Source organism: Neovison vison, chromosome 11 (genome assembly GCF_020171115.1).
Source record: "Neovison vison isolate M4711 chromosome 11, ASM_NN_V1, whole genome shotgun sequence".
Classification (NCBI taxonomy): Eukaryota; Metazoa; Chordata; class Mammalia; order Carnivora; family Mustelidae; genus Neogale; species Neogale vison.
Window position 1 is genome coordinate 164,518,754 of NC_058101.1, and position 25,365 is coordinate 164,544,118.

At 39.9% G+C, this 25,365-nt stretch overlaps 1 protein-coding gene across 2 annotated transcripts in view; it reads right to left on the reverse strand.

Annotated features, from left to right (window-relative positions):
- Window positions 1–7,521: 7,521 nt before the first annotated feature.
- PIWIL2 (piwi like RNA-mediated gene silencing 2) overlaps window positions 7,522–25,365 on the reverse strand; it is a 74,612-nt gene continuing 56,768 nt past the window's right edge. The window contains exons 20-22 of one of the 2 annotated variants that reach the window (XM_044225179.1): window positions 11,017–11,270; window positions 10,315–10,422; window positions 7,522–9,361 (exon numbers count right to left, since the gene is read on the reverse strand). In XM_044225179.1, the coding sequence (XP_044081114.1) occupies window positions 9,205–9,361; window positions 10,315–10,422; window positions 11,017–11,270 (519 nt within the window). In that variant the 3' untranslated portion in view covers window positions 7,522–9,204. The remainder of the gene's footprint in view (window positions 9,362–10,314; window positions 10,423–11,016; window positions 11,271–25,365) is intronic. The other variant, XM_044225178.1, reaches the window with a different exon arrangement.

Here is a 25,365-nt window from a genome sequence, read left to right on the forward strand (position 1 = left end):
GGGAGAATGCGGGACGGGATCCCAGGGATCCCTGGGATCATCCCCTGAACTGAAGGTAGGTGCTTAATGACTGAGCCACCCAGGCGCCTCATCTAATGGTTTGGGCAGACAAAAAAGACAACTGGTAAAAAATAACACTTGATTGGGTAGCAAATATAGGAATTTGCCCATTTCATCTAAGATAACTTAGTTTCTTAGCATATAGAGGATTGATGTTTGTCTCTAATTCTGTTTATAGTATTCCCTTTATAATCTCTTTATTTCTGTCAGGTCAGTAATCCTTTCTTTCATTCCTGATTTTTGTAATTTGAGTCTTTTTTTCCCCCTTGGCTAAAGGTTTGCCCATTTTGTTAACCTTTTTAAATAACCAAGTCTTATTTTTCTATTTTCTTTACTCATATTATTTTTCATTATTTCATTATTCATATCATTTATATATTATTCATCTATTTTCATTTCTTTTCTTTTTTTTTTTTAAGATTTTATTTATTTATTTCACAGAGATCACAAGTAGGCAGAGAGGCAGACAGAGAAAGAGGAAGGGAAGCAGGCTCCCCGCTGGAGCAGAGAGCCGGAGCCGGACTCGGACTCAGGGGTCGATCCCAGGACCCTGGGATCATGACCCGAGCCGAAGGCAGAGGCTTTAACCCACTGAGCCACCCAGGCACCCCTCATTTCATTTCTTTCATTAATTTCTGCTCTGATCTTTATTAGAAAATACCATTATTTTTGTCCTTGCCTTTGAATGAATGTTTACCTGGCAACAGAATTCCAAGTTGACGGTGCATTTTTTTTTTTTTAAAAGATTTTATTTATTTGACAGAGAGAGGTCACAAGTAGGCAGAGAGGCAGGCAGAGAGAGAGGAGGAAGCAGAGAGCCCGATGCGGGACTCGATCCCAGGACCCTGAGATCATGACCTGAGCCGAAGGCAGCGGCTCAACCCACTGAGCCACCCAGGCGCCCCTGACAGTGCATTTTTAAGTTACTATTCCTTTGCATTAAGCAGTTGTTGTGACTGATAACAAGTGAGCTGTTAGTTTGACAACCTTTCTTTGTCAGCTATCTTTTACCTCTAATCGTTGCTAAGATTCTGTCTTTGGGGGTTCTATAGTTTTACATTACATTTAGAAGTGAATGTGCTTTTCTTTAGCCTCAGGTTCTTCAAGAAGAGGGTTAATATTTGTCTCTAATTCTGGAAAATTCCACCTTTATATCTTTCGTATTTTCCCACTCATTCTTTCCCCTTTAAACTGCAGGAGCTCCTATTAGACAAATACTGGAGCTTCTCGTTCTCTCCGGTCTCATTTCTTGTGTTCCCACTGTACCTCTCCGTGCTGCCCTCCCATTGACTGCACTAGTTCCTCTCACTAGTCTGAGCCAATCTTCACGGTGATGTTTCAGCTTGTGGTTCTTCCACATGCCAGTAATATAAATTCAGACAATGTTTACGTTCATGTGGCCCAGGCTTTGGGCTTCCTCACGAATGCCTGTTTACCCCAAAGTTCCTTGTTGCCACCCCAGGATGGTTGGCAGGGTCTCTTTCAGGATCCAGCTCTCTTTGTCAGGACGGGGGGGGGGGGGGGGGGGGGGGGGAGGGGGAGTGGGGGGGAAGGGGGGGCACGACTCTACCTTTGTAATCCGGCACCTCACAGGCATCTTCCATCCTTAACTAGAATGCAAATCCTCAGTGCTCTTGCCCCTGCACTTTTGTCCCTAACCCTGGGAGCTGTGTTTGTCATCATCAACTATTACCTCTCCGGCTTCCCTTTCTTTCTTGTACCTCTGTATTTTCTTCCCTTCTTCCTTCCCTCCCTTGTTTTTTCCTATTTTGACCAACATTTGTCAGTATGGTCAATTCAGTCTGACACATTGCCAGACATCTCCCTAGTTTACTCACTTAAAAACATATATTTCAGGGGCGCCTGGGTAGCTCAGTGGGTTAAGCCGCTGCCTTCGGCTCAGGTCATGATCTCAGGGTCCTGGGATCGAGTTCCACATCGGGCTCTCTGCTCAGCAGGGAGCCTGCTTCCCTCTCTCTCTGCCTGCCTCTCCATCTACTTGTGATTTCTCTCTGTCAAATAAATAAATAAATAAAATCTTAAAAAACAACAACAACATATATTTCAGAGCAGTTTTGCTCAGACTGGTGAGTAAAACTGAGTGGAAAGTAGAGATTTCCCATGACACACAGTTTCCCCCATTACCACCATCTCCAACCAGAAATGGCTCCCGTGTCACAACTGTCGAACCCACAATGACACATCATAATCACCCGAAGTCCATAGTTTACATCAGGATTGATGCTTAGTGTTTTTCATTCTACAGTTTAGATGAACACAGGACATGTATCTACTATTACAGTATCATACAGAATAGTTTCCTTACCCTAAAAATCCTCTATGCTCTGCCTATTCATCCCTCCTTCTCCCCAACCTGATTTTTTCACTGTTTCCTTAAGTTTTGCCTTTTTCAGAATGTCATATAGTTGGAATCATACAGCCTTTTCAGATCGGCTTTTCACTTGGTAATAAACATTTAAGGGGCACCTCAGTGGCTCAGTTCTTAAGCATCTGCCTTCAGCTCAGGTCATGATCCCAGGGTCCTGGGATTGAGCCCCGCCTTGGGGGGGGGGTCCCTGCTCAGCAGGAAGCCTACTACTCCCTCTCCCACTCTCCCTGTTTGTGTTCCCTCTCTCTCTGTGTCAAATAAACAAAATCTTTAAAAAAAAACTTTTTTTGAGTTTTCTCCATGCTTTTTGTGGCTTGATAGTTGTTTTTTTTTTTTTAATATTCCGTTATCTGGATGCACCACATTTTATTTATGCATTCACCTACTGAAGGACATGTTGGTTGCTTCCATGGTTTAGCAATTATGAATAAAGCTGCTATAAACATCTGCATGCAGGGTTTTGTGTGGACGGAAGTCCTCAACACATTTGAGCAAATACCAAGGAATGTGATTGCCAGACAACATGGTAGGTTTAGATTTTGATGAGTCTGGCTAAAGGATTATAAATTTTGTTGGTATTTTCAAAGAAAGATTCTGGTTTCACTGATCTTTTTTTTCTTTTTTCCTTTTTAGTTTCTATTTATTTCTGCCCTAATCTTTCTTATTTCCTTCCTTATACAGGTTTTGTTTTTTTTCCTAGTCATTTAGGTATAAAGTTATGTTGTTTGAATTTTTCTTGTTTCTTAGGAAAGGCCTGTATTGTTATAATCTTCCATTTTAGAATAGCTTTCACTGTATCCTAAAGATTTTAGACTACTGTGTTATCATTTTCATTGTCTCTCCAAGCATTTTTTTAATTTCCTCTTTGATTTCTTGGTTGACTCATTCATTGTGTAGTATTGTGTTATTTAACTTCCACATATTTTTGTTTTTGTTTTTGTTTTTTTTTTAAGATTTTATGTATTTAGGGGCGCCTGAGTAGATCAGTCAATTAAGCATCTGCCTTCAGGTCAGGTCATGATCTCAGGGTCCTGGGACAGAGCCCTGCATTGGGGTTCCTGCTCAGTGAGGAGTCTGCTTCTCCCTCTCCCTCTACTCCTCCACTACTCAAGCTTCTTCGCTCTCTCACTCCCTCTCTCAGATAAATAAAATCTTAAAAAAAAAAAAAGATTTGGGGCACCTGGGTGGCTCAGTGGGTTAAAGCCTCTGCCTTGGGCTCACGTCATGATCTCAGGGTCCTGGGGTAAAGCCCCACATCGGGCTCTCTGCTTGGCGGGGAACCTGCTTCCCTCTCTGCCTCTGCCGGCCTCTCTGCTTGTGATATCTCTCTCTGCCAAATAAATAAATAAAATCTTAAAAAAAAAAAAAGACTTTTTTTTTTTTTTTAAAAGATTTTATTTATTTATTTATTTGACAGAGAGAAATCACAAGTAGACGGAGAGGCAGGCAGAGAGAGAGAGAGGGAAGCAGGCTCCCTGCCGAGCAGAGAGCCCGATGCGGGACTCGATCCCAGGACCCTGAGATCATGACCTGAGCCGAAGGCAGCGGCTTAATCCACTGAGCCACCCAGGCGCCCAAAAAAAAAGACTTTTTAAATTTATTTCCAAGATAGTGAGTGTGTGTACGAGAGTGGAGAAGGGGCAGAGGTAGAGAGAGAGAGAGACAATCCCCCCTGCCAGCAGACTCCCCACTGAGTGGGAACCACTGTGGGGCTTGATCTCATGACCTTGAGATCAGGACCTGAGTGGAAACCGAGAGTAGAAGGCTTAACTGGCTGAACAACTCAGGTACCCCCATGTATTTGCATTCTTTCCAGATTTTTTCTTTTCTAGTAATATTGCATGTTCAGAAAAGATGCATGGTAGGACTTTATAATCTTTTTGAATTTGTTGAGACTTGTTTTGTGGCCTAACATGTGATCTATTCTAGAGAATGTTCTCTGTGCACTTGAAAAGAATGTGTTATCCCACTGGAATGTTTTGAATATAGCTGTTGGGTCCATCTGGTCCAATGCGTCATTCAAAGCCACTGTTTCCTTATTGATTTTCTGCTTGGATGATCTATCCATAGATGTAAGTGGGGTGTTAAAGTCCCCTGCTGTCATTATATTATTATCAATTACTTCTTTTATGTTTATTATTAGCTGCTTTATGTATTTTGGTGCCTCCATGTTGGGTGCATAAATATTTATAATCGTTGTATCTTCACAATGGAGGAGTGTTCCCTTTATGATTATATAGTGTCCTTTTTTTGTTGTTTTAAAAAAAGTTTGTTTTTTTTTAAAGATTTTATTTATTTATTTGACAGAGACAGATCACAAGTAGGCAGAGAGGCAGGCAGAGAGAGAGAGGAGGAAGCAGGCTCCCCGCTGAGCAGAGAGCCCGATTCGGGACTCGATCCCAGGACCCTGAGATCATGACCCGAGCCGAAGGCAGCGGCTTAACCCAGGCGCCCCCTAAAAAAATGTTTTTAGTAGGCTGCAACGGAACCAATATGGGGCTTCAACTCACAATCCTGAGATAAGACCCAAGCTGACACCAACAGTCAGATGCTCAACCAACTGAGCCACCCAGGTGTCCTTAAAAAAAATTTTTTTCAGGGGCACCTGGGTGGCTCAGTGGGTTAAGCCGCTGCCTTCGGCTCAGGTCATGATCTCAGGGTCCTGGGATCGAGTCCCGCATCGGGCTCTCTGCTCAACGGGGAGCCTGCTTCCTCCTCTCTCTCTCTCTGCCTGCCTCTCTGCCTACTTGTGATCTCTCTCTGTCAAATGAATAAATAAAATCTTTAAAAAAAAAATTTTTTTTTTCAGGCATGCCTGGATGGCTCAGTGGGTTAAATAAAGCCTCTGCCTTTGGTTTGGGTCATGATCTCAGAGTCATGGGATCCAGCTCCATATCGGGCTCTCTGCTAAGCAGGGAGCCTGCTTCCCCCTCTCTCTCTGCCTGCCTCTTTGCCTACTTGTGATCTCTATCAAATAAATTAATATTAAAAAATTTAAAAAAATTTTTTTAATTGGAGTAAAGTTGATATAACCTTTGCCACTTTAACCATTTTGTTATTTTAAGTAATCTCTACTCCAAATATGGGGCTTGAACACTTGACCCTGAGACCAAGATTCTCATCCTCTACCAATTGAGCTAGCCAGGCACCCGCTCTTTTACCTTTTGTTAGTCTTTCTTTTAAAGTCTATTTTGTCTGATAGAAGTATTGCTATCCCAGCTTTCTTTTCACTTCCATTTGCATGGTAAATGCTTCTCCATCTTTTCATTTTAAGTCTGTAAATGTCTTTAGGTCTGAAGTTAGTCTCTTGTACTCAACATATAGATGGGTCTTGCTTTTTTATCCTGTCACCTTATGTCTTGTGGAATGTTTGTAAAAAAAAAAAAAAAAAAAAAAAAAACCTGCCAAACTGTCTTCCAAAGTGGCTGTACCATTTTTGCATTCCTACCAGCAAGCAACAGAAGTTTCTTTTGCCCCACATCCTTGACAGCATTTAATCTTGTCAGTGCTCTGGATTTTGGCCAATCTAATAGGTGTGTAGTGGTATCTTGTTTTAATTTGTAATTCTTTAATGACATGCGATGTTGAATACCTTTTCCATATGCTTATTTGCCAACTGTATATCTTTGGTGAGATGTCTCCTCAGGTCTTTTGCCCAATTTTCTTTTTTTTTTTTTTTTAATAGATTTTATTTATTTATTTGACAGACCGAGATCACAAGTAGGCAGAGAGGCAGGCAGAAAGAGACGGAGAAGCAGGCTCCCCACCGAGCAGAGAGCCTGATGCAGGACCTTGGGATTATGACCTGAGCCAAAGGCAGAGGCTTTAACCCACTGAGCCACCCAGGCGCCCTCTTCTGCCCAATTTTCAATCAAGTTGTTTGTTTTCTTATTATTAGGAGTTGTTTTATTTAGGGTAAGTCTTTTATCAAATATGTTTTTGGCAAATATTTTTTCCTAGTCTATGGCTTGTATTCTCATTTTCTTGATTTTCCCCATTTTTTTAAAGAAAAAAAAAAATGTACTAAGAAACTCATATAAAGCTAGGCATGGAGCCACAAAGTGAAAGTAGGGTCTTTTCCAGTAATCTCAAAGCACTGAGAAATTTCAGGCACAAATTTTGTTTTTAATATAGAAAGACAATCTATTTATAAGTCTGCTTCCTTTTATAAACCACTCAACAAAATGTTGCCCAAGTAAAGGGCCCTGTAACACTATACAGAAATTAGGTTCTGTCTAGGGGTGCCTAGATGGTTCAGTTGGCAGAGCGTGAGACTCTTCATCTTGGGGTCATGAGTTCAAGCCCCACATGGGACATAGAGCCTACTTTATTTTATTTATTTGAACCTATTTTAAAAAAATTTAGTCTCTATCTAGAATGAGTTCAGGGGCACCTGTGTGGCTCAGTTGGTTGAGCATCTGTCTTCAGCTCAGATTATGATCCCAGAGTTCCAGAATCAAGTTCCACATCTGCTCTTTGCTCAGTGGGTAGTCTGCTTTTCCCCCTGTCCCTCCCTGTTCTTGTGCTCTCTAATAAATAGATAAAATCTAAATAAAATAAAATAGAATGAGTTCAAGAAACACTACACCATCTCAGAATGGAGTTTCTAAATAAATACAAGAAGATGTAGTGGTGAAGCAAGCAGCCAGTGTGCTTTGGGAAGGTATTTTTAAGGGTTACAGAAAGAAGGGCAAGCAAGCATTATTAGAAAAAGGGGAAGGGAGAGGCCACTCTTTAGGCCGGCTCTCACACAGGTAATAGAAACTGTCTGATGGGAAAAGAGATTTGAATAACAAGATAAAACACACACACACACACACACACACACACACACATCCCTCTATCACTCCAGAAGACTGTTAGTGACTTTTTCGAGACATCTTACTACCGGGTCCCAGTGAAATTACCTTGCTACTAATACTGGAGCTGCATCTTGCATACTGAATAATAAACTAATAATTCTAACAAGTGTTGCAGTTCTAGAAAGGAAAAGAACTATATCAATATATCAACAGCACTATCTCAAACACAAATTTACATTTATACAAATTTGTTTTTATTTATTTCCCACACCACAGCCCAATCATTTCACACTGAGACTGAAAAACAAAGCAAGAAAATAGGAATAAAAAGTGAAGAAATTTTTGTATTATATTCAAGCATTTGTCTTTTCTGATTATATAAGAGAAAATGAGTATTAGGAAATCCAACTTCAAAAGAGAAATTCAAAATTCAAAATGCTTCTGAAGAGAATCAGAAAACTGATCAGTTAAGGCAGAGACCAGTGATCCAATGTGTTTGATTCAGTGGTTTTAAATTCCAGGCCTTAGCGTTACCCTGTGTCCTACCCTCCAAACGACACCAGAAGTGCACTTAAGGACTATCAACACTCAAAGTTCTTCAACACAACTTTGAAGCAGAGGCTGGGCACCACAACAAACTGAAAACTTGCTTGGTTTTCTTTTTCTAAGGGGTTTTTTAAGCTAAACTTTGTCTTCTCACACACTGTCATATAAAATGGGAATTTCTGCTTTGTCCCCTCCATGCCATTACACCAAAATATAAATAAAAGCAAATTCAAAAAGGCTAAATAAAACTGGCTTTTAAAACCAGTTAAAGCAAGTTAAAACGGAATTAACCCCAAAGGGGTTAGGAGATTTTAAAACAGGGAAAAATAAACACAAAAAAACCCACAGGCAGAGTGACAACTTTCTAAGCTGAAATGGCTGGACTTTGGCAGGAGTGTCATGTTTTCCAAAGCTGACTTCTGGAAATCTTAAGCTGGATTCAGAAAAATTCCTAGCAAAATGAGCCAAGACCCAGGAATAGGTTATTGAGCAAGGAAAATGAGTGATTCCATTTATAAACACATCAACGAAAAGAAGGCCACACATCCGGGAGAAAGGTTTAAGAAAGGCTCACTCTGTCATGAACCTTCCTGTTGAATTTCACCATGTTCTGATTCTTAATTTAAAAGCTGAAGCTTATTAAAGATCAGTAACAGAACAAATGTGTGTTGGGGGTGAGGGGTTTAAGAAGAAATCAACATGGGACACTGTAAAGCAACTAAAATATACAGAAAAAAACTATCTGGCCTCTCTCAGGAGGCTAAGGAATGGTTCAAGGCCTCTTTCAAAAGCTTCAAAGCCAACTCCTTCACAGGTGTCATAAACTCTGTCCCCAGACAAGATTAGGTCAGAAGGGCCTGACTATGCCACCAGCTGGTTTTACTACGTGCCTTTCACACTTGCCAGCAATAGCAGTATCTTGAAAAACTTTGCCTCAGCCTTTTTATTACCTTTCTCAGTTGCCCAAATAAAATAACTCTCTACTGTAAGAAACCTGAAATGACTTCATTCATTATCACCTCTGGCGCCAGAAATGGGAACTGCGTAGTCAGCAGGACTTCCGAGGTGTAAGTACTGCTCCCGCAGGTCTGCACAGGGCATGCTGGCTGCAGAGGCTCCTCAAGGCTCCCCCACATCCACCTCTCCATCTACACAGGAACAGTGCTGCCTGCACTTGATCTACAAAGACCACAAGGCAATTTCCAGCTGATAATTAGAATGGAACTTATTTCTTGGTGCTATCAGGTATAAAAGAGAAAAAAAAAAAGAAGATAAAATATCTTATTCTACTGGGTCGATGAAAAAAACCCAACACAAAAACCCCTTCAGTCTCTATTGCTCCTCCAGGAGTCGCCGCCGAGTTCAGAACTCTAACCTCGCTAACCAGCCCACAGCCTGGTGGTCCAGTCACAGGAAGAACAGGTTCTCGCATAGCTGGATGGCTGGTTCGTGATGCAAGATTTGTCCTGACAGGAAAGCGAGTTTGTGGGCATACTTGCAAGGAGCTGGAACTCTGATGGTGCCAGGCCAATTCCAGTACATGTGGCACAGTTTGAAAGTCAACCTGTAGGCCAAGAAGAAAATAGGATCTGTAGGACTCTCCACCTTCAATCTGGGACATGATTATGAAATGGGTGTATGACACACAGCATACTTTTCAAAAAACCAGGGGACTGAGAAATACATGATGCAACTTTGGGAAATCATTATTTTTAAGTGGAATTATTTCCTTTCCACTATTTGTAAGTTAAGAGGACATGGGTAACATGGGTAAATTCCCTCACTTTAGGTGCCCCATCTTTAGATGAAAACAAGGTGGGGCACCTGGGTGGCTCCATCATTTAAGTGTCTGCCTTCAGCTCAGGTCATAATCCCAAGGTCTAAGTCCTGCATCAGGCTCCTTGCTCAGTGGGGAGCCTGCCTCTCTCTCTGCCTGCTGTTGGTCCTATTTGTGCTCTCTCCCCATCCAATCCTCTCTGACAAATAAATAAATAAATCTTTAAAAAAAAAAAAAAAGGTAAACAACAGAACTTTTTTTCCTCTCAGTAAGAGGCTGCAGAAGGTACCACCCCAGCAAACTACTGATATAATCTGAGCCCCAAAACACTGGGTCTCAAAACTTGCTTTATGGGGGAGCCTGGGTGGCTCAGTCATTAGACTTCTGCCTTCAGCTCTCAGGTCACGGTCCTAGGGTCCTGGGATCCAGCACTGCATCAGGCTCTCTGCTCAGCGGGAGGCCTGCTTCTCCCTCTCCCACTCCCCCTGCTTGTGTTCCCTCTCTCTAATGTGTGTCTCTCTCTGTCAAATAAATAAATAAAATCTTAAAAAAAAATGAATCTCTTAAAATAATTTTAATGTGCACAAGACAGACCAATCCACCTTCAAAAAGATACCATTAGCATGAAAGATAAGAAGAAACTCAAAGGGTAAATATTTGAGGGGGAGGGGATTAACCCCATCTTAACTAGCTGCAGAATTAATTACTAGAGAGAAAGAGTAAATGACAGATCAGCTCACCTCTGCATGTGATCAGGGCTCAGGTTTGCAGTGTTGAGAACACAGATGTAGTGGGTAGGAATGCCACAACCCTGCCGTACGTGATGAGCAAGAAGGTAGAAGTCTACCCTAGGAAGGAAAAAGTACAAAGGAATGATATGGTCAGATCTGGCTACAGAAAGCTGGAAAAGATCTTGGTGGTCATTTTGGCTCCTTCACCTAAGGCTCAGAAAGCTCAAATGACTGGATCAAAGACACACACAGACCACCATGATTACAGCTCAGGTTTTCAGATTCAACAGGCTATTTAAGAGTGGTAGTAGGAACTACCAAAACTGTGTGCAGAAGATTAAAAAAGCATGTACGACCTTAGGAAAAGAATGTGCATTTAGTATTTTATACTGAATATTTATAAATACTTATATTTATTATATGCATTCATATATTTACATAAATATATTTATATTCTATATACATATATTTTATCTATAAAAATGTATACATTTATAAATAACTATTTTATAAATACTGAATATTTATATTTAAGAGGTAAAAGCTTTATTGTTGTTTTCTTTTTAATCCTTTTGGAAATATTTTATAATAGCAAAATCTCTGAGGATTCCATTTCATCTCTCTCTAGGCAACCTCCCCATTCCAATACCTAGGGAACAGATAACTCTTCACACCTACTCTTATTGAAATATAATGTTTTCCCCTACTTACCACTCACAGCTTGTTATGGTATGATCTACCACAGTCCCAGGGGAGGGAGTCACAAAGTGCTCAGTAGCAGCCAGGTACAGATTAGTGCTGATTTTCTTCTGAACTACAAATACTACCATCTTGGGCTGATAATTCTCAAAAGCTTCAAAACACTTCTGTAGCTGAGGAATCTCGTAGTTGGCAACTGTCTTCAGTTGGCCATCAGACACTCCATCACGGTACACCACGATCTTCTCCGGGAGACAGTGATTCACCTGCAATGGACACCACGCTGAGGTGAACTGTGGGGTCTGGGGTTAATGACCGCAGGCAGGAAGAGGCTCACTCAGTACACAGCCTGGAGATCTGGCAGCAGATCCCTCTGATGGAGGGACCAAACCACAATATCAGAAGGGAAAGGAGAAAAGATTCTAGTCACTTCTAGACTTCCTGAGGGTAGTAAAACAGACCTGGTACAGAGAAGGTGTTATAAAATATGAAAGCAAAAATAAGCCAGTGATGCGTCACATACTATGGCACGTACTCAAAGTTAAAAGGAATGGTAGGAAAATTATGGGCTGAATCAATCTTCCTATGATTTGGATTTAACATGAATTACTGTCTAGGCAAAGAACAAGGTAAACTGGTAGAGAAATGCACCTATGACTGCACATCCTACAAATCTACCATTTTCACATTTTTTGTATGTAAGTAACATCCGAAGTTACTAATTAGTGAAAAGGTCCTTTACTAAATATTATCCTAAAGGATAACATTAAACATAAAGGTATAACATTAAACATTTTTACTTTAAGTAATTAGTTAGCAAAAAGTCATGGTAAGTTATTTATGGATCCAAATCAAATTTGGATGCTGGCTTGAATCAGTTTGAAGAATAATGTGCTTCCCATTAAAGAATATAATTATGTTCTAGCTGGATTTGATTTCAATGGTTCAAGAGAATAAGCTGTTCTATTTTAAACTAGAAGTTCCGGGGCGCCTGGGTGGCTCAGTGGGTTAAGCCGCTGCCTTCGGTTTAGGTCATGATCTCAGGGTCCTGGGATCGAGTCCTGCGTCGGGCTCTCTGCTCAGCAGGGAGCCTGCTTCCTCCTCTCTCTCTGCCTGCCTCTCTGCCTTCTTGTAATCTCTCTCTGTCAAATAAATAAATAAAATCTTTAAAAAATAAATAAATAAATAAATAAATAAATAAATAAACTAGAAGTTCCCTGAAAAGTGCTTTAGTTTGACTCATAGTAAGTGGCAGTTCGATTCTAATCGCGTGGTATAGGTTATTCACAATTCCCCTCAAAAACCTAAATTACTAAATTAAATATACACACAGACTATACATTCTTTTTTCTTAACACTATTCATTCTTTATACATTACTCTTTTTAAGTTCAATTCAAAGAATACTTTTTAAATTTTTAAATTTAGAATATTTCTGGAATTTAAGTTCAGAACTTCAAATATTTTATAAATGTCTCTTTCTTTCTAACAACACCTCAAGTATTTCATTTACAAGTGTGTACTCATCTTCACAGTCCAAAACTGACATTAGTGCTCCAGTTTGTACTACTTTTTTTGTGTGTTATCTTTGGCTGTCCAGCATCTATTGTACCTTTTTTGGTAAGAACATTCAGTTTTCTCTTACCCCCAAAAGGATAAGCTGGGAGGACTATTAATCCAGGTGCATTCCCCTTATCCAAGGTTTTTCAGCACTCCTGATCTGGCGGGGCTAGATAATTTTGTTTTGCAGGGGCTGACACTATAGGATATTTAGCATTCCTGGCCTCTACCCATTAGGTGCCAATAACAATCGCCCCCAGTTTTAACTAAAAATGCCTCTAGACACTGCCACTGCCCCCAGCTGAGAACCACTAACCAAAGGACATAAAGAAGACTCAAGTCACATCAACACTACGTTCCTCCTTGCTCGGAATCTTGAGCAGAGAATGAAAATCACTTGGGGGACTCCTGGGTGGTTCAATCGATTAAGCGTCTGCCTTCAGCTCAGGTCACAATCCCAAGCTCTTCGGATCAAGTCCCACATGGGGCTCCCTGCTCAGTGGGGAGTCTGCTTCTCCCTTTGCCTGCTGCTCCCTCTGCTCGTGCTCACACTCGCTCTCTCTGACAAATAAATAAATAAATCTTTAAAAGAAAAAAAACAGAAGAAGAAAACCACTTGGATTTTGGACCCTTTGTGGTAGTATCTTTTTAGGTCCTTGCTTCTGGAACCTCTGGAGCTACCCTGGCTCCTGTCCATTTCCCAGCTTGATGCCAAACCTTCTCAGCCGTCCTGAGACTCTGTAATTTTATCAACTAATTCCCATTTTGCTAAAGTTAACACATTTCTGTAACTTCTCAAAGACCTCTTACTGATACACTGTGTTAAAAGGTGGATACCACAGGTATCAGGAAAAAACTCTCAATTCACAGGTAAGGAAACACAGAGGAAGGACACTGGATCTGGGGTCAGGAGATCTGGGACTGAGTCTGATTCTACTGTCCCTTGGCTATGATCTTGAACACTTTTTCCTCAGTTGAAAAATGGACTTTACCTTGTCAGGGTTGTTAAGAGAGATAAAGTAAAAAGTATATTTGGTTGACTCTTGAGCAACACAAGTTTGAACTGTGTGGGTCCACTTATACATTAATTTTTTCCAATACAGTGCAGTATTTTAAGTGCATTTTCTCTTCCTTACAATTTTAACATTTTCTTTTCTCTAGCTTACTTTGTTATAAGATTACAGCATGTGATACATTTAACATACAAAACATGTGTTAAATCTACTGTTTATGTTATTGGTAAGGCTTCTGGTCAATAGCAGGCTATTAGTAGTTAAGTTTCTGAAAAGTCAAAAGTTATACACAGAATTTTGACTGCATGATGGAGGGGGTTGATGCCCCTAACCCTTGTGTTATTCAATGGCCAACTACATTTATTTTTAAAAGCTGTTGAGAACCAGCTAGATCAGGGAAACACAGGTATTTGAAGCTCAAAGAAGGGACATAATGAGATCAATGGAGTGAAAAATAGAAACAAATTCATCTGAAGTATTCACTGATATCACCTCTTTCTTTAAAATTTGCTAACCAACCACTGAGTGTGAGATACTATACTTGGCCCTATATAAGCTGCCAGTAGAAGTGAAAAGACATGATTCCTGTTATCAAGGAGCTTAAAAACCTAATAATAGTTAACAATGGTAACTTTTCTAGGTCATCTAATCCAGTCTCCTCATTCTATAAATGATGATTATGGTCTAGACAAGGATCAGGACATAAGACAAATCATGTTTTTTTAAAAAGATTTAATTTATTTATTTGATAGAGAGCACAAGCAGGATGAGCAGCAGGCAGAGGCAGAGGGAGAAACAGGCGTCCTGCTGAGAGGGGAGCCCAGTGCAGGGCTTGATCCCATTTATTCATTCATAGAGCACTCAAAGCCACTAAATAAAGCAATTGTGCTAGTCTCAGAAAATTAAAAAATTACTTTGATACAACCCAAATATTCATGGAACCCAAAGTAAAACTGGGGAGACAGATATATAAAGTAAATGCTAGTGACAAATTATAAATAACATTGTAAAGGTATAAGCAAAACACTGTAAGAATAGAAAAGCATAAAACATTTGTCATCTGGAGAGAGAAAAATGAACATTATGCCTCAGTAAAAGGTGTAATGAAAAATCAGGAGACAACTGAGACAGCAGAAAAGGATAAAAGGATTCCAGGTAAAACATAAGCAAAGGCCTAGATTACAGCTGGAGAAAGGGTAAGAAAACTACTAGAGACAACGATATGATCAGTTACACATTTGAAAAACTACTCAGGCAACCATCTGAAAAAACAGATCGGGAGCCTGGGTGGCTCAGTCGGTTAAGCATCTGCCTTTGGCACATGTCATGATCCTAGAGTCCTGGGATCAAGCCCTGCATCCGGCTCCATGCTCAGCAGGGAGCCTGCTTCTCCCCCCCCCCCCGCTCAGGCTATCTCTCAATAGTTCTTTCTCTCTCAAATAAATAAATACAATCTTAAAAAAAATTAAAAAGTAAAAAAGATTAAAGATGATTAAGAATGGGTATTAGGACTAGAACACTTCAAGTTCAGAATGTCAAAAGACACCAAAAACCTTCATTCTTACGGTACCACACAAAGAAATCAAACTATAAAAATCACACTCCCAGGGATGCCTGGGTGGCTCAGTCAGTTAAGTGTTTGACACTCGGTTTCAGCTGGGGTCATGATCTTGCAGCTGTAGGATTGAGACCCACACTTGGGCTCCTTACTCAGCTTGAAGTCCTTTGGGTTCTTTCTCCCTTGGCCTCTCCCCCTGCTTGCACAGGTGTACACACAGTCTCTCCCTCTAAAACAAACAAACAAATAAATAAAATCCTAAAAAAAAATCACACTTCCATATGGGACTATCAAAGACCAGCAGATGCAAGAAAGCCTTGATAAACTGACTTGAACAAAGAGGAGCCTTCAAAGATGAGCAGTGAATCTCTGAAAGATCCAAGAGACAAATGCCAAGAATGAGTGTGGGTAGCAGGAAGAGGAGGCCCGAGGCTGGAGAAATTGTTATCCAAAACAGACCAGATTGACAGGATTCTTGGGAGGTGGTGGAGGAGGAAGGATAAGGAATTTGTCTTCCCCCACCCCTCCTTAACAAATGCACTAGCAGAATCCACCTGATGTAAATGGTTTTGGAACTCTAGATAGAATTCATTGAAGGCTTGCAACTTCTCAGGAAGACTTGGGACAGTGAAGTGCAGGTTATTTCTTAGTCTCAGTATGAAAGCAGCTCTATCGGGACGCCTGGATGGCTCAATTGGCTAAGCTGCGCCTTTGGCTCGGGTCATGATCCCAGGGTGCTGGGATCCAGTCCCGCACTGGGCTCCTTGCTCAGCGGGGAGCCTGCTTCCCCCTCTCTCTGCCTCTACCTGCCACTCTGCCTGCTTGTGCTCTCTCTCTCTTTCTCTGACAAATAAAATAAATAAACAAACAAACAAATAAATAAATAAAATCTCAAAAAAAAAAAAAGCAGCCCTATCCCCATGCTCACCCACGCTTCAGGGCACTATCCTCTCAATCCCAGGATCTGGGATTGAGGATCTGCTCTGATTGCTGCTTCTGATCATGTGCATGCGAAGAGGCAGGTAGCCATTCTTGCTACATCTATCTCTCCAGCACAAGTGACTTCCATGGGGTGCCTGGGTGGCTCAGTGGGTTAAAGCCTCTGCCTTTAGCTTAGGTCATACTCTCAGGTCCTGGGATCAAGCCCCACATCAGGCTCTCTGCTCAGCAGGGAGCCTGCTTCCTCCTCTCTCTCTCTGTCTAGTGATCTCTGTCTGTCAAATAAATAAATAAAATCTTAAAAAAAAAATTAAAAAAAAAGTGACTTCCAGAGGCTTTAATGGGTAAGTGCTATTCATTTTGCTCTTTCTCCTCTTTTGGGGGTCAAACACTGAAACTAGACATTCAAAAACAACTGCATATATGTAAATAATCAGGAAGTGACAATGCATGTCCAGACACAGAAATGTGCAAAAAAGAACTTAAAAGACCTTAAGTTTCAGCATAGTCATAACCTATAGCAATAAAAAAAAAGAAAACTAACAAAAACCAGCAAAGCCCTGAAGAAGGGGAAAAATCTGATTTCCAAAGTTACAACATTAGATGCAAATGTCCAGTTTTCAACAAAACTCACAAGGCAAAAAAAGAAAGAGGAAAGTACGCCTAAAGGAAAACATTAAATCAACAGAAACCGTTGCTGACAAAGACCTCATAGCAGTTATGCTGACCAAAGACCTTAAAACAATGGTTTTAAAGATGCTCAAAGAACCAAAGGGAGATGTGAACAAAGTAAACAAAAGTGGAAATAATAATGAAGAGAACACCTAAAATGTAATGAAAAATAACTTCTAGAGTTGGAAAGTACAATAAATGAAATGAAAATTCCCTAGACAGATTCAAATGCAGATCTAAATAGGCAGAAGAAAACAGCAAACTTGAAGACATGCCATGCAAGAAATGCTCAAAGAGTCCTAGAGGATGAAATAGAAGAATACCTGATAGTAACGTGTAGCTGTGCGAAGAAATAAAGATTTCAATAAAGGTTAAGTATTATTGTAATGATGGTTGGTACTACATTTTAAATTTTTCTACACGATTTGTAAGACTAGTAACTTAAAAAAGAAGTATTAGTCTACAACCTAGTGCCATTTACCTTTGGTTTATAACTCTAAATCTTGTTTTTTACAAAATTTAAAGACAAATGTATGTATGTATGTATTTATTTATTTTTTAAAGATTTTATTTATTTATTTGACAGACAGAGATCACAAGTAGGCAGAGAGGCAGGCAGAGAGAGAGAAGGAAGCAGGCTCCCTGCTGAGCAGAGAGCCCGATGCGGGGCTCGATCCCAGGACCCTGGGATCATGACCTGATCTGAAGGCAGAGGCTTTAACCCACTGAGCCACCCAGGTGCCCCAAGACAAATGTATTTAAAAGGATTATCAGTCTACATTTTGGGACGTTTTGGGACGTATTTATTTATTTACAAATAAAGATACCTATATTTTTGGACACCAAATGTCAAAATATATAATAAATTTTAGATATATTTTTTAATCTATCTATACTTATATATAAAGAGCTAGAGACAGACCTGCAAGGAGCAGAGCTTTTAATATGTTATTGAAGTTAAACTACTATACATTCAAATTAGAGTGTTAGAACTTTAGGATGTTAAATGTAATCCCCATACTAACCACATAGAAAATAGCTACTAAACATACATAAAAGGAAATGAGAGCACCCCCAACAAAGTCAACCCAAGGAGGTCCATATCTTGGTGTGGATATGTAAACCCCATCAGTTGATTTTTCAGCAGAAATGTTGCAGACCAGAAGAGAGTGATGTGAGACATTCAAATTACTGAAAGGAAAAGATCTCCATACAAGAATACTCTACCCAGCAAGGTTATCATTCAAAATAGGAGAGATAAAGAGTCTCACAGACTAAAAGAAACTTAAAGAAGTTCATCACCATTAGACAAACCTTATAAGAAACATTAAATGAAATTCTTTGAGTGAACAGAAAAGGTCATAAGAGCATTAAGAGTATTATGAAAGGGGGATTCCTGGGTGGCTCAGTTGGTTAAGCCACTGCCTTCAGCTCAGGTAATGATCCTGGAGTTCTGAGATCGAGTCCCACATCAGGCTCCCAGCTCCTTGGGGAGTCTGCTTCTCCCTTCTCATGCTCTCACTCCCTCTCTCAATAAATAAACAAAATCTTAAAAAAAAAAAAGAGTATTATGAAAGGAAAAAAATTCAAAGATAAATGCAAACATATAACACAAGTAGATTAAGCACTTATAAAACCTGTATAGAAGTTAAAGCACAAAAGCGATAAAATCAATTATACCTATAAATATCAGCCAAAGAAGTCACAAAATAAAAGTAAGACATCCTATACATACACTCTGGTTGGTCGGGGGCAGGGGGATAAAAATTTAGTGCTTTTGGAATGAATTCAAATCTAAGCAACCCATAAGATGTTATATACGAACCTAACAGCAACGACAGATAGATACACAAAAAATAAAGAAAATGGAATCCAGGCATATCACTGAAGAAGGACATCAAACCATAAGGCAAAAGAGCAAGAAAAGAAAGGAACAGAGAAGAACTATTAGAACAATCATAAAACAAGTAGGGGCACCTAGGTGGCTCAGTTGGTTTCGGTTAAGGTCATGATCTCAGGGTAGTGAGATTGGGCCCACCAGACTCAGCACTGAATCCACTTGAGATTCTCTCCCTCTCCCTCTCTTTACTCCCCTCTGCTCCTCCCCTCACTTGCACACGCATGTGTGGCACACTCTCTCTCAAATAAATAAATAAACAAAATCTTTAAAACACAACCATAGGGGCGCCTGAGTGGCTCAGTGGGTTAAGCCGCTGCCTTCGGCTCAGGTCATGATCTCAGGGTCCTGGGATCGAGTCCCGCATCAGGCTCTCTACTCGGCGGGGAGCCTGCTTCCTCCTCTCTCTCTCTCTGCCTGCCTCTCTGCCTACTTGTGATCTCTCTCTGTCAAATAAATAAATAAAATCTTTAAAAAAATAAAAATAAAAAAAATAAAACACAACCATAAAACAAGTAACAAATGTTAGGAGTACATACCTATCAATAATTACTTTAAACTTAAAAGGACTAAATGATCTAATAAAAAGAGACAGCGTTATTGAATGGATTAAAAAAAAAAAGACCCATCTACATGCTGCCTACAAGAGAATCACTTTGGACTCAAATACACATGTAGACTGAAAACAAAGAGAAGGAGAAGCATTTATTAGGCAAATGGAATTAAAAATAAAAAAGTGGAGTAGCAATACTTATTAGACAAAACAGACTTGAAAATAAAGACTGTAGTGGGGCGCCTGGGTGGCTCAGTGGGTTAAAGCCTCTGCCTTCAGCTCAGGTCATGATCCCAGGGTCCTGGGATCGAGCCCCACATCAGGCTCTCTGCTCAGCTGGGAGCCTGCTTCCCTTCCTCTCTTTCTACCTGCCTCTCTGCCTGCTTGTGATCTCTGTCTGTCAAATAAATAAAATCTTTAAATAAAATAAAATCAAATAAAGACTGTAGCAAGAGACAAAGGACACTACATAATGATAAAGGGAACAATCCAAGGAGAGGAGATAACAATTGTAAATAGTTGTGCACCCAACATGGGAGCACCTAAATGCATAAAGCAACTATTAACAGACATAAAGGAAAAAGCTGACAATAATACAATAGTAGGGGAATGGAAAGACATTCCATGTTCATGGGTTTGAAGAACAAATATTGTTATAAAAGGTCTAGGTTAGCCAAAAAAATCTATACATTTAGCACAGTCCCTATCAAAATACCAATAGCATTATTCACAGAGCCAGAACAATCCTGAAAAATTGTATGGAACCACAATAGAACCCGGATAGCCAAAGAAACCTTGAAAAAGCAAAGCAAAGCTGGAGGCATCATGATTCCAGACAATTGTAGTAATCAGAGAAGTATGGTATAGAAACAAAAATAGACATATAGATCAACAGAACAGAAAACAAAACCCAGAAATAAACCTATAACTATATAGCCATTAACCCTTGACAAAGCAGGAAAGAATATCCAATAGGAAAAGGACAGTCTCTTCAACAAATGGTTTTGGGAAAACTGGACAGCAACATGCAAAAGAAAGACACTAGACCACTTTCTTACACATACACAAAAATAAACTTGAAATGGATTAAATACCTAAATGTGAGACCCAAAACCATAAAAGTCCTATAAAAAAGCACATGCAGTAACATCTCTGACATCAACCGTAGCAATATTTTTCTAGATTATGTCTCCTGACACAAAGGAAACAAAAGCAAAAATAAACTATTGGGACTGTATCAAAATAAAAGGCTTCTGCACCGTGAAGGAAGCAATCAACAAAACTAAACAGGAAACTATGAAATGGGAGGGGATATTTGCAAATGACATATTCAATAAAGAGTTAGTATCCAGGGCGCCTGGGTGGCTCAGTGGGTTAAGCCGCTGCCTTCGGCTCAGGTCATGATCTCAGGGTCCTGGGATCGAGTCCCGCATCGGGCTCTCTGCTCTGCAGGGAGCCTGCTTCCTCCTCTCTCTCTCTGCCTGCCTCTCTGCCTACTTGTAATCTCTCTCTGTCAAATAAATAAATAAAATCTTTAAAAAAAAAAAAAAAAAAAGAGTTAGTATCCAAATATATAAAGAACTTGTAAAACTCAACACCCCAAAATAATCCAATTAAAAATGGGCAGAATATATGAACAGGCATTTTTCCAAAGAAGACATACAGATGGCTGGGGATCCTGGGTGGCTCAGCTGGTTAAGCGTCTGCCTTTGGCTTGGATCATGATCCCAGAGTTGGGGACTGAGCCCCAATCTGGCTCCCTGCACAGTGGGGAGCCTGCTTCTCCCTCTCTGTCTGCCTGCCACTCCCCCGTTTGTGCTCTCCTCACTCTCTCTCAAATAAGTAAAAATAAATAAAATCCTTAAAAAAAAAAAAGACATAAAAAATGCTAACAAATCCATGAAAAGATGCTCAACATTACTTATCATCAGGGAAATGTAAATCAAAACTGTAATGAGATATCACCTCATGCCTGGCAGACTGACTAAAATCAACAACAGAAGAAACAGATGGTAGAGAGGTGGAGAAAAAGGAACCTTTGTGCACTGTCTGATGGGAATGCAAACTGGTGCAACCACTGTGGAAAACAGTATGGAGCTTCCTCAAAAAAGTTAAAAATAGAACTACCCTACAATCCAGCAACTGCACTACTGGGTACTTACTCAAAAAATACAAAAACACTAATTCAAAGGGATACATGCACCCCTATGTTTACAGCAGCATTATTTACAACGGCCAAGATATAGTAAGCAGCCCAAGTGTCATCAACTGATGAATGGATAAAGAAGATGTGAGATAAAGAAATTTGTATTAAGTTTTTTTTTTTTTTTAAGATTTTATTTATTTATTTGTCAGAGAGAGAGGGAGAGAGAGCGAGCACAGGCAGACAGAGAGGCAGGCAGAGGCAGAGGGAGAAGCAGGCTCCCTGCCGAGCAAGGAGCCCGATGTGGGACTCGATCCCAGGACGCTGGGATCATGACCTGAGCCGAAGGCAGCTGCTTAACCAACTGAGCCACCCAGGCATCCCTGTATTAAGTTCTTTAACATCACCCATATTTTTTCTAGATAAGTCTCCTCAGGTATGGGAAACAAAAGGGAAATTAAACTACTGGAACTATAGCAAAATAAAAAGCCTTTGCACAGTGAGGGAAACCATCAACAAAACAAAAAGGCAACCTGCCAAATGGGAGAAAGTACTGGTAAATGATATATCCAGTAAGGGGTTAAAATTCAAAATATATAAAGAATTTATAAAACAACACTAAAAAACAAATCGTCCAGTTTAAAAAAATGGGCAGATGGGGGTGCCTGGCTGGCTCAGCTAGTAGAGCATATATATGACTCTTGATCTCAAGGTCATGAGTTCACTCCCCACACTGGGCATGGAGCCAACTTAAAATCTGGAAAAAAAAAAAATGGGCAGAGGATCTGAATAGACATTTTTCCAGAGAAGACATTTAGATGGCCACTGGACACATGAAATGATGCTCGACATCACTATTCATCAAGGAAATGCAAATCAAAAACACAATGAGGTATCACCTCACACCAGTCAGAATAGATAAAAACAAAAACACAAAAAACAACAAGTGTTGGTAAAGATGTGGAGAAAAAGGAACTCTCATGCACTACTGGTGAGAATGCAAAGTGGTGCAGCCACTGTGGAAAACAATATGGAGGTTCCTTAAAAAATTGAAAATAAAATTACAATATGATCCAGTAATTGCATTACTGGGTATTTATACAAAGAAAGCATAAACATTAATTTGAAAAGATATAAGGATGCTTATGTTTATGGAAGCAAAATAGTCAAGATACAAAGCAATCCAAGCGTCCACTGACAGATGAATGGATAAAGAAAATGTGGTATACACACACACAGAGACACCCAACATGCTGGATTATTACTCAGCCACAAAAACAGATCTTGCCGTTTGCAACATCATGAACAGACTTAGATGGTATTATGTTAAATGAAATAAGTCAGTCAGAGAAAGACAAATACCTTATAATTTCATTCACAAGTGGAATTTAAGAAACCAAGCAAATGGACAAAGAAAAAAGAGAGACAAACAAAAAACCAGACACTTAAATACATACAGCAAATTGTCAGTTGCCAGAGGGTGGGTGGGTGGGGAAGATCCTTGAAATAGTAAAAGGGGATTAACAGCACACTTAATCTGATGCACACAGCATGATGTATAGGATTGTTGAATCATTATACGATATGTTAATTATACAATTAAAAAATGAAATGAGAAAGGAATGTAACCATTTTACAACAAAAAAATGAACTAAACACAAAAGAAGATACTAATACAGTAAATGGAGGACAAGAAAAGCTAGAAGACATACATGGAAAACAAACAGCAAAAGGACAAAATTTCTCCCCTAATTAGTAATTACTTTAAATATAAATGAATTAAACTCTCCAATAAAAAAAAAAAAAACTGAGACTGGCAGAATAGATTAAAAACACATGATCCCGGGCGCCTGGGTGGCTCAGTGGGTTGAGCCGCTGCCTTCGGCTCGGGTCATGATCTTGGGGTCCTGGGATTGAGTCCCACATCGGGCTCTCTGCTCAGCGGGGAGCCTGCTTCACTCTATCTCCCTCTCTGCCTGCTTCTCCATCTGCTTGTGATCTCTGTCAAATAAATAAATAAAATCTTTAAAAAAAAAATTTAAAAACACATGATCCAAACCCCCCCCCAAAAATAAAAAAAACCCCACATGATCCATCTATACACTATCTACAAGAGACTCACTTTAGATCCAAAAATACATGTAGATTGAATGTGAAAGAATGGAAAATGATATTCTGTGCAAATAATAATAAAAAGAAACTGGGGGGGCTGCTGGGAACCTAGGTGGCTCAGTCAGTGAAGGATGCAACTCTTGATTCTGGTTCAGGTCATGATCTCAGAGTTGTAAGATCAAGTCCTTTGTCAGGCTCAGTGTTAAGTGTGGAGCCTGATTAAGATTTATTCTTTCCTTCTCTCTCTGTCCCTCAGTACAAAATAGACTTGAAATCAGAAATAGTTACAAAAGGCAAAGGACATTATACATTAAAAAAGCTTCCAGGGGCACCTGGGTGGCTCAGTGGATTAAAGCCCCTGCCTTGGGGTCAGGTCATGATCCTGGGGTCCTGGGATCGGGCCCCACATCAGGCTCTCTGCTCGGTGGGGAGCCTGCTTCCCTTCTTCTCTCTCTGCCTGCCTCTCTGCCTACTTGTGATCTCTGTCAAATAAATAAAATTAAAAATAAATAAAAATAAAAAAGGTTCCAAAACTGCAAGATGATGTAACAATTCTAAGCATTTATACAGCTGATAACAGAGCATCGAAATATGTGAGAAGGGCAGAATTGAAGGGAGAATTAGGGAAATGCAAAATCAAAAAAGTACAGTAATATATCACTTCACACCCACTGGGATGGCCAATATAAATATATATACATACACACACGCACACAGACAGAAGACAAGTATTGCCAATATGTGGAGACACTGGAACCCTTGTTGCACAGTGGGATTATTAAATGGCATAGCCGCTGTGGAATACAGTACAGCAATTCTTCAAAAAATTAAAAAGAAGACTTATCATATGATCAAGCAATTCCATTTCTAGATACAGAGGGTATTGACGAGATTTTTGTACATTCGTGTTCACTGCAGAATTATTCACAATAGCTAAAATGCAGAAGCAACCCAAGTGTCCATAGACAGATGTATGCATAATCATAATATAGTATATACATACAACAAAATATTATCCAGTCATAAAAAGGGAGAAAATTCTGCAATACAATACGACATGGATGAACTCTGAGGTCATTATGCTAAGTGAAAAAAGTCAGTTACAAAAAGACAAATACTGTATGATTCCACTTATGTGAGGTATTTAGTCAAAATCAATAGAGAATAGAATGGTGGTTGCTCAGGAGCTGGGGAAGGTGAAGAATGGAGATTTATTGTTAAATAAATACAATTTATTGTATGTACAGGGTTTCAGTTTTATAAGATAAAAAGAACTATGGAGATTGTGGTAGTGATAACTGCACAACATTATAAATGCATTTAAAACCATCAACTGGGGGCGCCTGGGTGGCTCAGTGGGTTAAGCCTCTACCTTCGGCTCAGGTCATGATCCCAGGGTCCTGGGATCGAGCCCCACATTGGGCTCTCTGTTGGGCAGGGAGCCTGCTTCCCCCCTCTCTCTGCCTGCCTCTCTGCCTACTTGTGATCTCTCTCACTGTTAAATAAATAAATAAATAATCTTTTAAAAAAATAAAATAAAACCATCAACTGTATTAATCAAAAATAGTTAAGACAGGGCGCCTGGGTGGCTCAGTGGGTTAAGCCGCTGCCTTTGGCTCAGGTCATGATTTCAGGGTCCTGGGATCGAGGCCCGCATCGGGCTCTCTGCTCAGCAGGAAGCCTGCTTCTCTCTCTCTGCCTGCCTCTCCATCTACTTGTGATTTCTCTCTGTCAAATAAATAAATAAAATCTTTAAAAAAAAATAGTTAAGACAGTACATTTTATGTTATATGTATTTTACTCAATAAAAAAATTTGGAAAAAAAAAAAAAGAAGAGGCAAGAAGAGGCCAGGCAAACTATGGGCAATTGTGGTTACAGGAAGGGCAAGGTGATGTCTGGAAGATTCCTCCAAAT